This window comes from Pseudorca crassidens, chromosome 19 (genome assembly GCF_039906515.1).
Source record: "Pseudorca crassidens isolate mPseCra1 chromosome 19, mPseCra1.hap1, whole genome shotgun sequence".
NCBI lineage: Eukaryota > Metazoa > Chordata > Mammalia > Artiodactyla > Delphinidae > Pseudorca > Pseudorca crassidens.
The window spans coordinates 33,884,825-33,902,126 of record NC_090314.1 but is presented as its reverse complement, the minus strand read 5'-3'; the positions used below and the strand labels follow the sequence as shown (position 1 = coordinate 33,902,126).

The 17,302-nt window shown below is 56.5% G+C and overlaps 1 protein-coding gene across 5 annotated transcripts in view; it reads left to right on the top strand.

Moving 5' to 3' along the window:
- CUEDC1 (CUE domain containing 1) overlaps positions 1 to 17,302 on the top strand; it is a 76,650-nt gene that overhangs the window by 49,469 nt on the left and 9,879 nt on the right. For 4 of the 5 annotated variants that reach the window (XM_067716090.1, XM_067716086.1, XM_067716087.1 and 1 more), the window contains 4 exons: positions 6,316 to 6,879; positions 11,147 to 11,274; positions 16,142 to 16,268; positions 16,922 to 17,114. In XM_067716090.1, coding sequence (XP_067572191.1) covers positions 6,547 to 6,879; positions 11,147 to 11,274; positions 16,142 to 16,268; positions 16,922 to 17,114 — 781 coding nt within the window. In that variant the 5' untranslated portion in view covers positions 6,316 to 6,546. Of the gene's footprint in view, positions 1 to 3,678; positions 4,145 to 6,315; positions 6,880 to 11,146; positions 11,275 to 16,141; positions 16,269 to 16,921; positions 17,115 to 17,302 lie in introns of those variants that run through there. The other variant, XM_067716088.1, reaches the window with a different exon arrangement.

Here is a 17,302-nt window from a genome sequence, read left to right as displayed (position 1 = left end):
CACAACAGCCCCCATCAGCTGTAGACCTGCCCACAGAAGTTGAAGCAAGAGAGAGAAAAATTAGGAAAGAAAACATCTTTTTTTGTTTTTTTTCTCGTATAGATTTTTAAAAGATATTACTGGGGTAGGTGGATTTCTTTCCTGCCCCAGCCTTAGATTGGACTAATTGATGGGGGATGGCCCAGAGAGGTAAGTGGCTAACTCAAGGTCACACAGCCGGGCATGGCAGAACTGAGTCTGCCTCTCCCTCTCTTCCTCCTCCTCTTCTCTTAGGTCCAATAAGGCCTCCTTTTCCCAATGGCCGTGCCCGAGGGTCCTCTCTGCCCTTCCTGACACCCCCTTCCCCGGGGGGTGGGCACAGGTGTGGCTGCCCAGCAGCTCCCGGTGCCTCGGGAATGAATGAGGCTGGCTTTGTTGCGGCCCCAGCAGCTGTGGCCGTTTGAGTTTCCATTAAGCCCTTTCCGCGCCTTGGTCTGGAGCAGGAGGCTCGGCATTTAAAGGTCACCGGGCGTTTGAAGCTGCAGTGACATTAATAGCTTGGGAAGAAAACAAGACTGTGCAGGGACCGGAGGACAAGGCGCCTCTGTCAGGGCTGCCCCCGCCCCCCCTCCCCCGCCGGGTGCTCACGCGCATACACACACACTTACACACTCGGACACACACACACACAGACCCTGACAGCCTCTCTCTGTCTCTTGTCCTGCCCTCCTTTCTCCCCTTTTGGGGCCTCTCTAGCTCATAAGCCAAGAAGCTCAGGCAGACATCCCTGTGCCCTGCCCCCATCACGTCTGAGGTGACAATTGGACAAGGATGCAGCTGCCCCAGGCCCAGCGGCTTCTCCATTAACACTGCCATTACCCACTTGAGGTTTCCCCAGGACTTAACCATGGTTACACAAGCATCCCAGGGGTCATATGACCTCATTCTGGCCCTGCTGGCTTTTGCAGCCCAGATTCCTAATGAGACAAAATAAGCCTGGGCCTGGTCTTCTCATACGGGAAATGAAAGGGCTGGCAAGCAGGGTGTATCTTGCTTGCCAGTTCTAATCACTTGGTAGTGACTTGCCCAGAGGGCTGAGTTGAAAAGGCTTCTGAGGCTGTGTGGGTTCCATAGGACAATACCTAGATGGATTAGTGATGTCTGCCAAGGACACAGGATATAAATAAGTGGCGTGTGCGCCTTGTATTTCGCACCTTGGGAATAAATTATTTTGAAACTCTTCCAGTCTTGGATTCTAAGATCCCTGGAGTGGCTGGGTGGCTCCTCTTCCTTTTAGTCAGCCCGAGAGTCGGGGGTGGGGCTGATTTTTGAGTTCTTGGAGAGAAGCTGATCTGTATGCCCTTTCCTGGGAGCAGCTGTGGCCTGAGCCCTGGGACACCACCTAGTGGCCTGGAATGGTAGTGCCATTGGGCTGGGCCCAGATCTTATGCAAGAAGGGACAGCGAGTCCCTCTGCAGGCTGTGATCACAGCAGTTACAGATAGATCACAAGATCCGGTCTGTCCCTGGGAGTTTTTAGAGGAGGGAGCCAGGGGTGTGCAGCGACACAGCTGGCCTCGGGTAGTCACTTCAGAAGAATGGGGGGGGCGTGCAGAAAAGTGTTGGCAACTGGGACCTCTGGCCTCCCAGCCCCATACCTCCTCCTGAGGCCTCCTCTTCTAATCCCCACCTTCTGGGGTTGAGTCCTGGTCCTCCTGGGAGGCAGCAGAGTATCAATTCAGGTGTTGGAGGGGGTCGAGCTCCTGCCCGCTGGAGCTGTCGCTGGCTTGGAAAGAAGACCAACAGACCAGCCTTGTGTGCCAGGGAGGAGGCCCTCAGGCCAGGCGGCAGAGGGCTCAGGCACCTTGACCGTGTCACTGAGCAGCCTTGGCCTTGGTCGCTTCGTCTGTGAAGTGGGGTAATAATGCACACCCTGTATAAATGATAGGTTTGTTGTGAGGACTGAATGAGAATGCAGAGAAGACAGGGCTTTGGAAATGGAGAAAGCACCCCGTCCCCACCGTTGATATGAGCCGGAGAAGGAAGAGAGGGGAAGGGAACCCACAGTTGCTGCACTCCAACTTCTTTCCTTCCCTTCTTTACTCATCCGCCTGATAAGTTACGTTGGAGCTGCTGTTGGACATCCACGTGGAGGCAGCGGGTCGGCTGTGCAAGTGTGGAGTTCAAGGGCGCGTTCCCGGGAGACCTCAGGGCGAGAGACATGTGGGAGCCAATATTCGGCGTGTAGACAGTATCAAAGCTGTGGGACTGGACAAGATCACTCAAGGTTTGAGTATAGCTCAGGAAAAGGGCCAAGACCCGGGCCGGAGGTCGCACCAACCTGTCTCGTTGGGTGCTTCCTATGCTGAGGCACCCGTATAAATTCTATCACAACACCCCTTCCACGTAGGTATGATCCCAACTTTGACAGATGAGGAAGCTGAGGTTCAGAGAAATGAAATAATTTCTCCAAGTCACACAGCCTTACCAGGCACAGGCAGAATGGGAATCCATTCTGGCTCCTGGGCTCTCACATCCCCCATGTGGGCCCTACCTGGCCCTGCAGGAGACTGGCTGGGATGACCTTGGGCAAAGTCGGGAGAATGACTCTCCGACTTGGGCAGCTGGCCCACCTCCCTGGGCCAGGCCGGGAGTGACTCAGGCCTTGGCTGTCTACACACGCTTGGAGGGAAGCTTGGCTGTCTGCCGCCCCTGCCAGGCCTGGATTCCTTTCTGGGGAGGCGGAAGGCCTGGCTCCCTGGGACCTGGGGGAGGACAGGTATGGGGTTTCTGCTTCCCAATCCCCAGGTTGCTCACAACCTGTGAATTCAGGAGAGCCTCTGAGTCTGCCTCCAAGAGGTCTAATGGGCTCAGCAGGTTAGATTCACTTCCTTTTTCAGAAGTCAGGGGTTATCTCCCTCTGTTTCCCTGCCAGTGCCCAGCAGCCAGGGTTCAGAGAGGCGGAGGAGTGATTTCCCCAAGGTCACAGAGCCAGTTCTGGGGCAGAGCCAACAGACCCCCTCCCTGCCCTCCCTCCGCCAGTGCTGTCTGGGTCACATTTCCTCTGCTGGAATGTCAGCCAGGCTGTGCCGTCTCCTGAGCCTTTCTGAGGTTCCTCCGCTCCTAGCCCTGCAAGCCTGACTTGGCATTTTTGCCTCTTAGGAAATGGGTTCCTAATTCTGGCTTCTCTACACACTAGCTGTGTGACTTTGTACAAGTTACCTAACTTCTCTGAACTGGTTTCCACAGCTATAAAGTGGGGACAATAACATCTGTCTCTGGAGTTGTAAAAAAAAAAAGATTAAATGTGAAAGCGCCTGGCACAAGCTTGTACACCTAAGCTGCCTACTTCATTTTTTCATGTGTTTAAAATTTTTTTTCATTTGAGCTGTGCCGGTTGTAGAAGGCAGCCTGGCACGGATGACTCTGACCCTGAGGACAGTCCTTCTCCCTGCTCCCAGCCACGCTGGCCAAACCTCAGCCCTGGCCTCAGCCTCTGCACCTGAGCTCAGCGAGGGCTGGGGAGATGGTCCTCTGAGAAGTGGGGGCCCTCACAGCGACCCCTCCTGGTGTTAATTATAGGCAGCCTGGCTCTGGGAGTCCGTGGCTCCTTGCAGAGTCCTATGAAAATAGCATTTCTCTACACTGAATCCTGTTTCCCATTACTGTTTCTGAGCCGCTTTCTCCTCATCCACAGAAACGCTCTCTGATGGAAAAGTCAAGGCTTTACCGCTCCTGCTCTGTGTCCTGGGCAGCTCCTCTGGTCCTGGGTCTCGGCTCTTCATCTGTAATGTGCAGCAGGCTGTAGCGTTGTCGGCCGTTTTCATGTCGCGGCAGACACACAACGTGCTCTTTTTCAAGGCTTTGCACCTGGGGTAAATGGAAGCAGCTGCTGCAGCCCAGCCTCCCCTGGGGCTGTGAGGATCGGTATCTCCTTCCCGAGGGCTGACAGAATTTCGGGGGGTTGATATCCAGATGCTGGGGAAGGATCGCCTAGAATCCCCCGCCCCATCCACTCCAGGAGCAGCTTGGCTGGATACCAACGGCCCCTGGCTCTCTGCCGGCCTTGTGGGGCAGCGGCGACAACAGTCACGCAGCTAACCACGTTCCAGGCACCGTGCTGAGGATTATCCTGTTTAATTCTCATGGAAGCCCCGTTCGTGTAGGTGAGGGATTGGGCACAGAGAGGACAGGGGACGGGTACCAGGTCCCACAGCTGGAGCGGCAGAGCGGGAGTTGCCGCCTGGGGCTGAATCAGGGCACTTACTTAAATGGTAGGAGGGCAAGAAGGTTTCTTGGGGGCTTCCCGACACTCAGGCCCGGAGCCCAAGGGACCTGTAAAGAGGGCTGTTAATGGGGAAAACGTGGACCCCATCATCTTTCTTCTTCCTCTGTCAGGGGGGGATCAGGTCCCGGCCTCTTTCTCCAAGGGGCTGCCCTTGGCAAAGTGAGAGCCAGGTCCCTCAATCTCTCTTATGAAATTACTCGAGGGGGAGGGCGAAGGTGGTGAAGGTGGCCGACTCCAGACGCGTTAGCACAAGGCACTGACCCCCGTGTGTGACGACACCAGGACAGCAGATTGCAGCCCAGGGCCCGGCTTCTGGGGCCTCCTGGCCCTGAGGCCCTTGTTAGAAGCCTCAGGGCAAGTTTCCAGAACTCAGGACAAAGGTAGACACCAGGGTGGAGCCCCACTTTGGAGGGTGTTTTGGCAGCATCCTCTGACCTTACAGTGTGTCAGGGCGGGTGGAAGGTGTGGGTGAGGGGAGTTGGGGTGTCCAAAGCCAGCTGTGGGAGGCCACGTCACACTTGACTCCCCTCCTGTGTTCATCCTCATAACACGTTTCTTGGACAGATCCTTTGAGGTCTCTCCTCTGGGCTTCCTTGTGCACTGGCTTTGGCCTCTCTGAGCTGTGACTCGCTCGTCTGGGAAGCGATGGGGTGGAGGAGGTTGGATAATAAGTCATTACTTCACCCAGTCGTCAGAATACTACTCAGGCATTAAAGACCATGAAGGAGATCTCTGTGTTCTGACATGAGAAGATGGCTACAATCAATCATTAAGTGGAAAAAAGGAAGTTGCATAGTAGAATTTATGGTCTGATCACATTTCAGTAAAATGAATTCATACTTATGGTAGTATGTGCATAGAAAAATGTATCTGCATGTAGATATTCCAGTGTTAAGAGGTTTTCTCTGGCGGTGGGAGGGGATTATAGTTCTGTAACATCAGTGTCCGGAGGCTGCATGGGGCCCATGTGCTTCTAGTTTCCTGCTCTTGAACACAGCCCGCCTCCCTGGGACTAGGCAGACACCCACCCAGCAAGCCCCAGAGCATAAGCCCCGGACAATTTCCACGTCCCTCGAAGGAGGTGGAGGTTTGAAGGAGATAAGAATCTCAGCATGGTGGCACTGGAAGGCACTGGGGGACAGTATGAAGCCCCATTTTTACCTGTGAGGGGACTAACCTTTAGGGACAGAAGGAATCAGTGGTAGTGATGTGTCTTCCGGCCTCAGGGTGAGGGAGGGCGCTTCCACTGCACCTTCCACACGGTCTGGTCTGGTCTGGTCTTCCTTTCATCATCAGTTAACTGTGGAGATCATGGCAAGGAAGATCGTGCTGATTGGCTCACACCAGCTCTTCTCTATCATCTGTTAAGATGATGACCCCCAGTACTAGAAAAGGACTTAAGAATATCCTGTGCTGGAACAGTCCCTGAAAATAAAGCTGCCACTTTTCTACACTTAGCAAAATTACCGTACATGCTGGGATAAGCAAGAGAAAGTCAGAACTTGATGTTTTTGGACACATTCAACTCTCAGTTACCTGCACTAGCAGAAGTGCTACCTTGGAAGTGATTTACAGGCCTGGTTCTGAGTGGGCTGCACTGCGTTCTGTTGCAGATTTACTGGAGCTCTGCACAAGTGGATGCCATGATGGTGGGGCCCTGAGGTGAGGGAGCTAAGGAAAGCAGAGACTGGATGGGCTGGAGACCAGAGGGGGAGGACATTGCCTATACAGAGCCCCTCCTGCCCCAGTCAAGTCTCTAGGAGTCCTTGGCAGTGTGTGTAGTGGTTGAGACCAGTGGCTCAGGGGCCATAGTGCTGGGTTCAAATCCCCGCCTCCTGCACTTTCTCAGGTCTGTGCCTCTGCATAAGGGGGATGATAGCACCTACCTCACAGTGGTGTCAGGATGTAAGCCCTTGCTAACTGGTAAAGAGCTGTGGCTGTTTACTGCAGCTGGAGAGAAAGCAGAAAGAAGCTGTTCTCCCGTGGGCTTGGCGGGGGTCGCCGAGTTCGTTGCATTCTGCCCCTGACTCTTGTCTCCCTCGGTTTCAGGTGGGATGGTCCGTGGAGCCGGACCCAGGATGCTCCCGGGGTGTGGATGACCAGCCGCCCAGCCCCGCACGGCCCAGGCCCGGATGCCGCGCCCTTGTCTCCTGACCCGGGGACCCCGCCCGTCGCGGGACTGAGCTTCCAGAAGCCGCCGAGCGAGCGGCGACGGCGCAGGGACCCGGGGGAAGGGGCTCGGCGCCGGCGGGAAACATTTTCCCCCAGCGGCTCGGCAAGATGACCAGCCTGTTCCGCCGGAGCGGCGGGGGCGGCGGCGGGGGCGGCGGCTCGGCGGCGGCGCGCGGGGCTGGGGGCAGCGCGGCCGCCTCGCAGGAGCTCAACAACAGCCGGCCCGCCCGCCAGGTGCGCCGCCTCGAGTTCAACCAGGCCATGGACGACTTCAAGACCATGTTCCCCAACATGGATTACGACATCATCGAGTGCGTGCTGCGTGCCAACAGCGGCGCCGTGGACGCCACCATCGACCAGCTGCTGCAGATGAACCTGGAGGCGGGTGGCGGCAGCGTCTACGAGGACAGCTCGGACTCGGAGGACAGCATCCCCCCGGAGGTAGGGGCACGGCCCCGATAATTCCCAGGAGCTCCAACAACTGTTTGAACCTGTTAGAGGACTTGGGTTATACTCCTGTCTGGGTTCTACCTAGCAAGCAGCCTTATTTCTCCCAGGGAAACGTACCCAAGTCAGCCCGTGGCCTTATTTTATGGGCAAAATTCATGCGGTCACTAAACAAACACTACTCCAGGGCTGTGCCAGGCACGGTACTAGACCCTGGGTCAGGGGTCATCAGAATGAAGGAGCCTGTTCAAAATGTAGACACCTAGCCCCCACCCCAACGTCCCGAACCCCACTTCCGGGCTGGAGCTGTCTGGTCTGTATTTTTTGAACCTCCAGGTACCTGCTAAGGTCAGAGTTTCTGTCCCCACAGAGTTCACAGTCCAGAGAGGACTAGAGGCAGGTGTCAGGCAATGGCAGCCCGGAGGGGTGAGTGCTAGGATGGGAGAAATGGAAGCAACAGAGAGGAAGGGATGGCTTCCCAGAGGAAGAGTGAAGAGTGAGGGAAAGGTGTGTGGGCAGAGGGGACAGCTTGTGCAAAGGCTCGGAGGTGAAATAGAGCAGGAATGTTAGGGATCTGGCAGCAGGACCTTCTGTGAGGATCCTAGAGTGCGCAGAGACCAGGAGGCCTTGCGGTTGAGAAGGAGTGTGGTGTGTTCTGGAGCGTAGGGACCCGTGGAGGAGAGCTTGCAAGTTCAGTTCCTCTGACCGAGGCGCGAGCGATACCCAAGCAGTTCCCTCCTCTCTCCAGGAAGGTGGCTGAGGGCGAAGGGACCGCCCCACTGCATCAAGGCCCACTTGCTGGGTGTGACCAGGCCTCCTCGGCCCCTCCAAGAGCTCAGTAGATGTCTGAGCCCCTAGTCTCAGCAGGACGTGCAGTGCTGGGTGAAGAAGGGGCACTCAGAGTCTTTCAACAAGAGGGTCACTGCCCACAGGGGCATCTGGGACATGCAGCCATGGATAGGACGGAAGGACCCAGCAGATCGGATTCAGCTCTGCTCTTCACTGAGTCCCAGCCTGGGCCAGGCACCATCCTACATGCTTTAGGTGATCATCTCTTCGAATCTCATAAACTTTGTGAAGTGGCGTTATTATTACCCCCGTTTACAGTGGGAAACCTAGACCCAGATGTGGCCTCAGAGTCCTTCTCAACACAGCCCTGCAGGTGGCTCTTCTCCCTTCATCAGAGGCATCCTGTAGGGCAAAGCCCGCTTGCTCTTCCTCCTCTAGGGCTGCTGCCTGGGAGTTCTCTCTCCGGATGGAGGAGAAGCCCTGTGGGCAACGGCATCTGGCTCATCCCTGTGTCACGCGCAGCACCCGGGACAGTCACTGCACATAGCAGGCACTCGGGGAGTGTTTGTTGAATGAATGAATGTTGCTGCTGTCTTTGCGCAGCTTTCTTTAGTCTCTTTCCCCGGGAGAGCACTCCTTGGCTCTGCCTGGATTAGCCAGTGGAGGGAGTTTTGGAAAAACCAGATCTTCTTTGTGAAAGGGAGGTGTGTGTATGTGTGTGCAGGTACATCCTTTAAGTGTGAGCTGGAAGGAAAGTTCTCTGCAAACGCTGACCCCCTTCCACAGTCTCATTTGTTCTGACAGTCTGGCAGGTAGGATCATATTTCCTTCTCTGTTCATGGCACCCACAGCCCTGTGACCCTCCGCAAAGCTTGCCTGATGCCCTAGATGGGCCTGCACTGTGTGCGCTTCTGTTTTCCCAAGAATCTTGCTTTCCGGATTGAGCCCCTTCTCAGCACCCCTCCTTGGCTGTTTCCCCAACCCCCCATCTTTGGAGCTCTGCGTGGGCCCATCGGCAGGCGGTTCCTGAGCCAGCGGAAAGTGCTGCGGAAAATTTATGAGCAGCAGCTGGGATGACAATAACTGCTGACTGAAAAAGCCCCCTCTCTGGGGGCTGATGGATGGTGGGCTGGCCCGAGGGGTATCCTTGCCACAGAGAAATATCTCCTGTCAGATAAATGGCCCAGACCTTGGCCCCCAGAGCACCTGGCAGGCATCCATCACCCACATGGAGTTAAGCCAGGAAGCCACAGAACCAAAAACTTCAGCACCTTTAGAGCCAGAAGAACAGCCTCACGGTGGCTGGTGGGGGAGGGGGAGGGGGCGGGGCGGGGCGGGGGGGGCGGAGTCCAGAGACATGGCTGGGGTTACTTCTCCCTGGAGACTGGGGATCAGCCTTTCCGGAGCGTGCCTGGCCTGCTGTCTGCCTCCTTGGCGTTTCCTCATTCTGCTCCAGGAGCCTCTGATGAGCGTCTGGCTCTTGTAGCCCCAGGAGGCCGCGCTGAGGCAGGAGCGGCTGAGAGGGGAGGAAGCCCCCCTGCGCGGCTGTGGAGGCCCGATCTCTCTGAGCCCGAGGTGGGGCTGCTATGGGCCCCAGTCAGAGGAACCCCAAGCGGCTTCCTTCTGGGAGCAATTCCTACTGAGGCTTCCCCTCCTCGCCCATCTCGCCGGCTTCGCGGGGACAGTCCAAGCCAGCCACTGAGTGGGAGGGGCTCGGCCTACAAGCCCCAGCGTGGAACCCTGTCCCTTAGAGCACTTGTGTGCCGGGCACTGGAGGTTGTGCAAGTGTGTGTCAGTGAGCAGGGCTGGAGTTGACAGTGTTCTCTCTTTTTCTTGTGGAAATTTGGGGTAAGAAGAGCAGTGGCCCGAAAAGCAGCTGCATTCTTCTTTCTCTGCAAAAGCATCTGTTTAAGTACTTTCTGCCTCAAAGGAAAGAACGTTAGTGCATTCCAGAGCAGGAGGCCTCCTTGGGTCAGGCTGGCTGTACGTGTACAAAGCGTGGCAGTGTGTGTGTGTGTGTGTGTGTGTGTGTGCGCGCGCGCGCGCACGTGCGCGCTCACTCACCCACCTGCCCACCCGCCGTGGTGTCCCTTTGAGACTGGGTGCCTGGGCATGGCTGGGCTCGGGCAGAGATGTGCAGAGGCATCTTAGCAGTGATTTCTGCAAATTCACTTGGGGTTCGAATTTTGGGCCAATTGACAGCCTCTGAGCCCTTCCCACATTCTTTGGTCTTGGAGGAGATGGGCACAGAGCTGGAGAGGACGGCGCGGGGGTGGGGTTGTGTGACCTGGGCTCTCCAGGTTGATGGCTTCTTCCTGCTCCAGACTCCTTTGCAGAAGGGTTCAGGTCAGTCCATATGGCAGGAAGCCTGGCCCTTGCCCAGCCTTGGCTTCTCCTGCCCCTTTCTTTGGCTCCTGGATGAGGAGAGGAGGCCAAGAAAGAGCCTGGGCTCTCCCTTTGCTGCTATCTCCCTGAGAATCCAACCTGGGTGTGCAGGCGTTGTGTCTGAAGGAGGCACTCTTGCTGTAGGGACCACATCTAAGTTAAAGACTCAGTTGTAGAAACAGTGTGTGGCTCTTGCCATGTTAATCGGTCAGCCTGGGCCTCAGTTTCCTCATCTGTAAAATGGGGGTAATGACCCACAGCCTACTTTGCCCAGTTGTTTGAGCTTCAGGTGACATAATCGATGTGGAAGTACTTTGAGAGAGGGTAGGAATGATGTTAAAGTTATTTACCAAAAGTAACACAGGGACAGAAGAGTCCACGAGCCACAAATATGCAGCTCGGTGAAGTTTCATCAGCACCTGGATCAAGAAATATCAACAGAGCCTGGAATCCCCCTTGTGACCCTTCTCAGCCTTCCCCACCCCCAGAGGTCACACTGCTCCAACTGCAATCCCTGTAAATTTGTTTTGCCCGTTTTTTACCCCCACGTGTTTATTTATTTATTTGGTTGTGCCGGGTCTTAGTCACGACAGGCAGGCTCCTTAGTTGCGGCTCGCCGGCTCCTTAGTCGCGGCTCGCCGGCTCCTTAGTCGCAGCTCGCCGGCTCCTTAGTTGTTGCCTGCGAGCTCTTAGTTGTGGCATGCATGTGGGATCTAGATCAAACCCAGGCCCCCTGCATTGGGAGCGCGGAGTCCTGACCACGGTGCCACCAGGGAAGCCCCATGTTTTGCCTGGTTTTGAACCTTACCTGGATGGCTAATGCTGCATGGAGCTTCCCTCTGGGGAGAAGAGCTTTCACGTCTGCTGTGTATGTTGGAATCGTGGGCTCAGAAGTAGCCCATGTGCTGAGCGTTAGTACAGGAAGCCAAACGGTTTTGCAGAGTGCTGGTTATATCACTTTACACTCCCACTAGCAGCAGCAGAGTTCCCTTACTACACATCCTCGCCCACACTTGATTCTGTCTAAATGTTATTTAAATTCAAGGAAGGATTGTTAATATTTCTTTCTTTGTCGTCTCTGATACAGATTTTGGAAAGGACCTTGGAACCTGATAGCTCTGACGAGGAACCCCCGCCTGTGTACTCCCCTCCAGCCTACCACATGCACATGTTCGACAGGCCTTACCCTCTGGCTCCCCCCACTCCACCTCCCCGGTAAGAATCCATCTCCTCTCAGAACACAAGGCAATGGGGAAGGGGATCAGGGTTTGGGATTGAGTACAAACACAGAGGGAAACTTGACTGGACCCTTCGGTATACTGTTCCACCAGGAACAGGCTTCTACTGCAGCAACAGGCATTTTAGCTGGATACCAAAGAGGACTTTCAAACTGTAAGGATTGCAAGATCAGACATCCACTAAATTCCTACTCCAGACTAGATGCTATGCTGAACACTGGACAGGACATAGAGATAAACGATGCTCAGCCTTTGCTTTCTGGGAGATGCAGATTGGGGATGACAGACGCGTGGAATGTGTACTGACACTTCCCCTCCTGAGCCCATGGCAAACATTACTAACTGATCACTGTGTTCTTTCCTGCTAAGTTGAGACAGAACCTGAGAATCCTCCTCAAAACAGCACTCCCAGACAGTCATCAGTAATGGATGGAATGGATATCTATTTGCTATCCCTGTTCTAGGGACGTTGTGGGGATTTTTAAGCAATGGGAGCAAGTAAGTCTCTTTTTCTGGGGTAATTCGATAATTGGAAGCAGAAGAGTTAGGTCCCTGGAGACTTCGTCCAGATCAGGGACTCTGTAATTTGGAAGTTTAAAATGAAGCTGGTTGCCAGCTGGGTCCCTGGGTCTCTGAAGTGCTTGTTTTTCTGGGCTCTGTGTTTGAAGAGGGCCGTTGGAGCCCAGGTGCCTCTTTGTCCTGGAGCTGCTGGTCCTGAGAAGAACTCAGGCCTGGGGTGGGGAGGGGTGTGGGGACATGACAGGACAGGGAACTTGTTCCAGTGGATCTTCCCTTCTGGGGGTCTTGGGAGCCCCAGACAGTGGTGGTGGAGAACTCTGTGATCATACAGGTATAGATAATAATAACACCTACCATTACTAAGTGCCCTTCAAATGCCTGAAACTGACAACGTTCTTTACCTGCGCCATCGCATTCAAACCATCTAACAATTTGTGAGGTAGGCACTGTTGTCATCCTCATTTTACAGATGAGGAAACTGAGCCTCAGAGAGGTTTCATAACTTCCCTAAGACTACAGAGCTGGGATTTGAACCCAGGTCATTTCTGACTCCAAAGCCAACAAATGCTCTTCCCTGCTGTGTCCTGTCATCCCCCTAATGAGAAAAACCTCTGTGATTGCAGCTCAGGGAGCTGATAGAGGCCTAGAAAGTTATGGGGGGAGGAGGAAGCATTGTTTCGACTCAGGGACGGGAGCAGAGCTGAGGTCCTCCATCACAAGTGATACCAGAGGCTGTAATGGGGCAAAGCAGGGGGTAAGTGGATAGGTCTGGGTGAGATCTTGGCAGGACTTGCAGCCCAGGATGGGTCATGATGCCCAGGGCTAAATGATTTTCCTTTGACGTTTTTTTAATATCCCAAGATGCTTTTGCAAAAAATTCAGTTTCTATTAGGCAGAATAGTTCTACCTGTTTTTCAGAAGGTGAGACTGAGCCCATAAGAGACAGAATCCCATTGTAAGCCTGGCATGGATATCCTGGCCGCATCCTCCCTCCCCTCCTCTGTGCATGGTGGGGTGAAGTAGGGCAGGGGTAGTGTAGCCCAGTGATGGGAGCCCCAGTTGGGGGCAAAATGACCTCAGCACTAGACCAAGGCTCAGGAGGTCTTGCTCATACCTTTGGACAAGTTACTGCCCTTGCCTCAGGTTCAGGGGCCTTACCCGGAAATGAAGGCTTTGCTGGCCTGGGGGTGGGTCCAGGGAAGAGAACTTAGTTGTGAGGTCGGACAGAGGCAGAGTGCTCCCCCACCCTGCCTCCTTTAGCTGCCTAACTGTGATTCTTGAGGTGCCTTTGGCTACTGCTTAACTTCTCTGAGCTTCATTTGCCTCATCTGTGAAATGGGAATACTAATCCCCACCTCAGCACTCCTGTGAGGGTTGAATGAGGCATTGTGGGGGGGGGCCCTTAGCACAGTGCCGGGTATGAATCAGACCTGTCACCAGTGCTTTACTGCTCCCTCCTGCCCGTGGCTGCACAGTGGGCCTCTGAGGTCAGCTCTGACAGTGAACATTGAGACCAGGGGTAAGGCTGCCCTCAGAGGCCAGCGCTCCGAAGAGGCAGGGCCAACCTCTGAGCACGTGCCCCTTTGCCCCGGGTTGGCCCTGCTAGGCCCAGATCCACCCCCAGCCCATTTCCAGGGCCTCATTCCGTCTCTCCATCCAGGACGTGCATTTCCAGCATTATGGAGTCACCTGATACAGAGATGAATACAGCCCCGCTTTGACCTCCCAAGGAGATCAGGGACTGGGGGAGGCGGAGACGCGCGGCAGGGTACAGGGAAGGCAGCCTAGAGGAACTGATGTCCCAGCAGTTAGCTGGTAAAGCGGAGGACAGTAGGGCGTTCCAGGCAGAGGAAACCACGTGCAAGGGCCTGGAGGCAGGAAAGGGGGCACCATCTGAGGGAACTCCAGGGAGTATGGAATGTCTGGGTGAGGCTGGAGGGGTGAGAAGATCGTGGAAGCCCTTGGGGGTCCTCCAAGGAGCTTTGACCTTATCCTCCAGCCAGGGGTTTAAGCTGGAGAGTGACGGGGTGAGGTTAGTGTTTTAGGAATCTCTCTCTGGCTGCTGGGGCCAATCAGATTTGAGTGGGGGGGTTGGGGGCAGGAATGGCCTGGCTCCCTTCTGCCACCTCCAGTCTCTGGGGTGCCTTTGAGAGTGAAGATGAAGAGGGTTTGGGAGCTGGCCCTGCTGGGGCACAGAGGGGCAGGCTGATCCCAGGGGAGCGTGCCTGGAATGCCAGGATTCCTGGGCCCAGGTTTTAGCAGGACGATCTGTGTGTTCCAGGACAGGCCTGACCCCATCAGGGCCTCAGTGTCTAGTCTTTACCAAAAATCTTGCCTGGAAGGCTTGTTGCTGAAATCCTTCTGGGCTCTGATATCCTTTGGGTAGGCCTGGGGGTCTTATGGGGCATGCAGTTCTAGTTCTGGGGTCCAGAGAGTCCCCCCCAGCCTTCTCTCTCCTTCCCCTCGCCCAGCCTGTCCTTTCCTGAATGAATGACAGGCTCTGAAGCCCAGAGGCACCCCTCCTCACAGGCCACCTGCTGTTCTTCCATTGAAATTACAGCCTTGGAAGTTTTTTATTTGCCTCTCAGCTCATTTCTGACATTCCTTTCTGACCACAGTGGAGTTGCCTGGGCCGCCCGTACTCAGTGTCCCCCTGGCTCTCACAGCTGTGGGCTGACCTCATCTCAGCCGGTGCCAGGGCAGGGGGCTGGGCCTGCCCCTCCTCCAGGACCGCGAGCCCAGCAGCGAGGGACACTCAGCCTTCTACTCCTCGTCCCCCCTCCTGACTTGGGTTCTCAGTAACAAATGGCTAGAGGGGTCCAGCTGCAACTCCGGGGCTCTCTCTCCATGGCTTTCTTGGGTAGCTGTGGGTGTGACTGAGTTGGGGTGGGCACCCATGTCCCAGATGAAGACCCCGAAGCTGGAGGAAGGGTGCCGGGCTCGACCAAAGAAGGTCCTCGAGTCCCAGAGGGATGGGGTATCCACCCCCTTGACTATCTGGCCCTTGGAGAAAAATGAAGCCGCCAACAGTGGTAGGAGGTGGATGAGTGATGGAGGAGGAAAGGCGCCCAGGAATGGGAGTCCCGGGCCGTAAGGCAGGCTCTGCTCTGGACCATCCCCGCATCTGTACAGTGAGAGGGTGCCCGGGGTTCCTTGGCTCCTGTCTGAGTGCCGAGCTCCCACCAGGCCTTTAGCGGCTTGTTATCCCGTCTGCTGCCACCCCCGCCCTTCCCCCTGGGCCCGCCAGGCCACCCGCCCAAAATAGAAAAAGAAAGGAAGTTATTTCCATAGTCAGGGGCAGCCCGGAAAAGCTCCCCTCCAGTGAGGGGGCGGGCGGGATTCCTGGAGCTCGAGACCAAATCAGAGCCAGGCCCGAGAGAGAGTGGCTCCCGGCCCTCGGCTGCCTTCTCTGTGTGTTATTTCCCTGATTCAGCAGAACACGTGTCCTGCGGTTGCCACGCTGCAGGCTGCCGAGGAGCTGTGGGGAGCTCCTGGCCAGGCCCCAGGCCGCCCTCAGGCCAGGACGGACGGGAGGCTGGGGGTCAGGGAGGCCACGTGCCAGGGTCTCCTTCCTCTCCTCTCCGCCTCGCTGTTGGCCTCCGCCTTGGCCCAGGGGAGCGGTTCCCCAGCGCCACTTGGAACAAGGACCCTTCCAATCCCACACCTCCATGTGCCTTTTCAGCACGTTGTTCGAGACAGCCTCCCGAGGGGCTCCCACGCACTTGGGCAGGGAGACAGCAGCTTGTAGGAGACTGAGCCCCAGAGGGGACAGGGTCTCACCCAGGACCACGTGGCTGGCTTGTGGCTGCGCCAGAACTGGAGCCTAGATCCACTTACCTTCTAGGGATCCTGCTGTCCTCATGTCCCCCGACCCTAGCAAACCAGCACTGGGGCGGGCTGGGCTGCTGGCGGCTCTGTGTCTGTTCACTCGGAGCACGCCTGGCACTCAGCAGCCAGGAGGAGCTCGCGTCATGCTAGGTGCTAGGGATAGAAGCGTGAAGGGCCATGACTGCCACATCCATGTCAAAATCCACAACACGCGATATGTGCACCGGCAACACAGAGCTCTCTAGGCCCAGAGGCCTTGAGGGCGCTGAGCAGTGGAACATCCAGTGCAGCGGAGCCCAGGCCCAGAGGCTGGGGGTCAGCCGAAGCCTGGTTGAGAAGGGGAGCTAGCGTGCTGGGCCTTTGTGCTAGAGGCAGCGGAGGCCACGGGAGGCTCTGGAGCAGCAGTGCCAGTCTGAGCAAGATCTTGGTGTGATGGGCCAGGACACCTGTGTTTGGGCCTGACTCTTCCCTCCTCCTCGTCACCTCTCACCCCGCAGCATCGACATGCTGGGCTCCGCGCCCCCTTCCGGCCAGAGGCGCTATCGGAACTGGAACCCCCCACTGCTAGGCAACCTCCCCGAAGACTTTCTCCGCATCCTGCCCCAGCAGCTGGACAGCATACAGGTAACGGAGGATTCCCCCGCCCCTGGCCTGTGCAGCAGCTCTGCTTGCCCACACCGTTCATGCCAGCCAGTGTCACTCCCTGCTGTTTAAGCCCAGGCTGAGCTGTTTCTGTTGCCCTGGGTTTGTAGGGAAAGAACACTGAACCAAAAGCCTCATTTCCTGTCTGGGCCTGGAAGTTTCCTCTTCCGCCCAGGAAGGTGACAGCCCTGGGGACGCTCCCTGGCTGCGGCCATCACCCCAGGCTGGAGGGAGGTGGGCAGGGGCAGGGGGTGGGGAGCTGTCAACGGCAGAGGTGCTTCTCCCCAGAGGCTGGCCCTCTGCAAGGGGTCTCCCCTGAGACAGCTTAGACAGGGAGAGCTTTGAGTTTGGGGACCCTGAGCAGTTCGCAGATCACTCTTCCGGACTATTCAGGTTTTGATGAAGGAAGGTGGGGGGGGGGCGTCCAAGGTGGAGGAGGTGGGGAGTAGTTTTTAAGCCCTTGCTGCTTCCTCAGCAGAGAGGGCTCTGGCCTGTGAAGTTAGATAGGAGGTGCTGGCCGCAGGGTGCGGCCACGGCATCCTGGGAAGGACACGTGTACCCCCAGGTGCGCGTGGATATCTGTGCAGCGTGCGTCCTTGTGAGTAGACGGTCCACATGCTCGCTCCCCTCCTCAGGCTACCTCCGGGGGCTCCAAGCCTGCGATCACGGAGGGAGGCCGGCCCCTCACGGCCGGGCCCGGACCCCGGGACCAGGAGAACCGCTGGAAGCAATACCTGGAGGACGAGAGGATCGCGCTCTTCCTGCAGAACGAGGAGTTCATGAAGGAGCTGCAGCGCAACCGCGACTTCCTCCTTGCCCTGGAGAGAGGTGGTGCCCGGGGTGGGGCGCTGCGGCCGCTGCTCCACGGCTAAGGAGGGGCTGATGCTGGCTTTAGCCTTGGAGCTCGGGGTGGCCTCTGTGCTGTTGAGTTATCCTGGTGGGAGCCCCAGAAGTCTGCCAACAGGGACCTGAGTCACCAGCCACCGCTTCCCTCCTCTGGAACTCAGAGAGAGAGA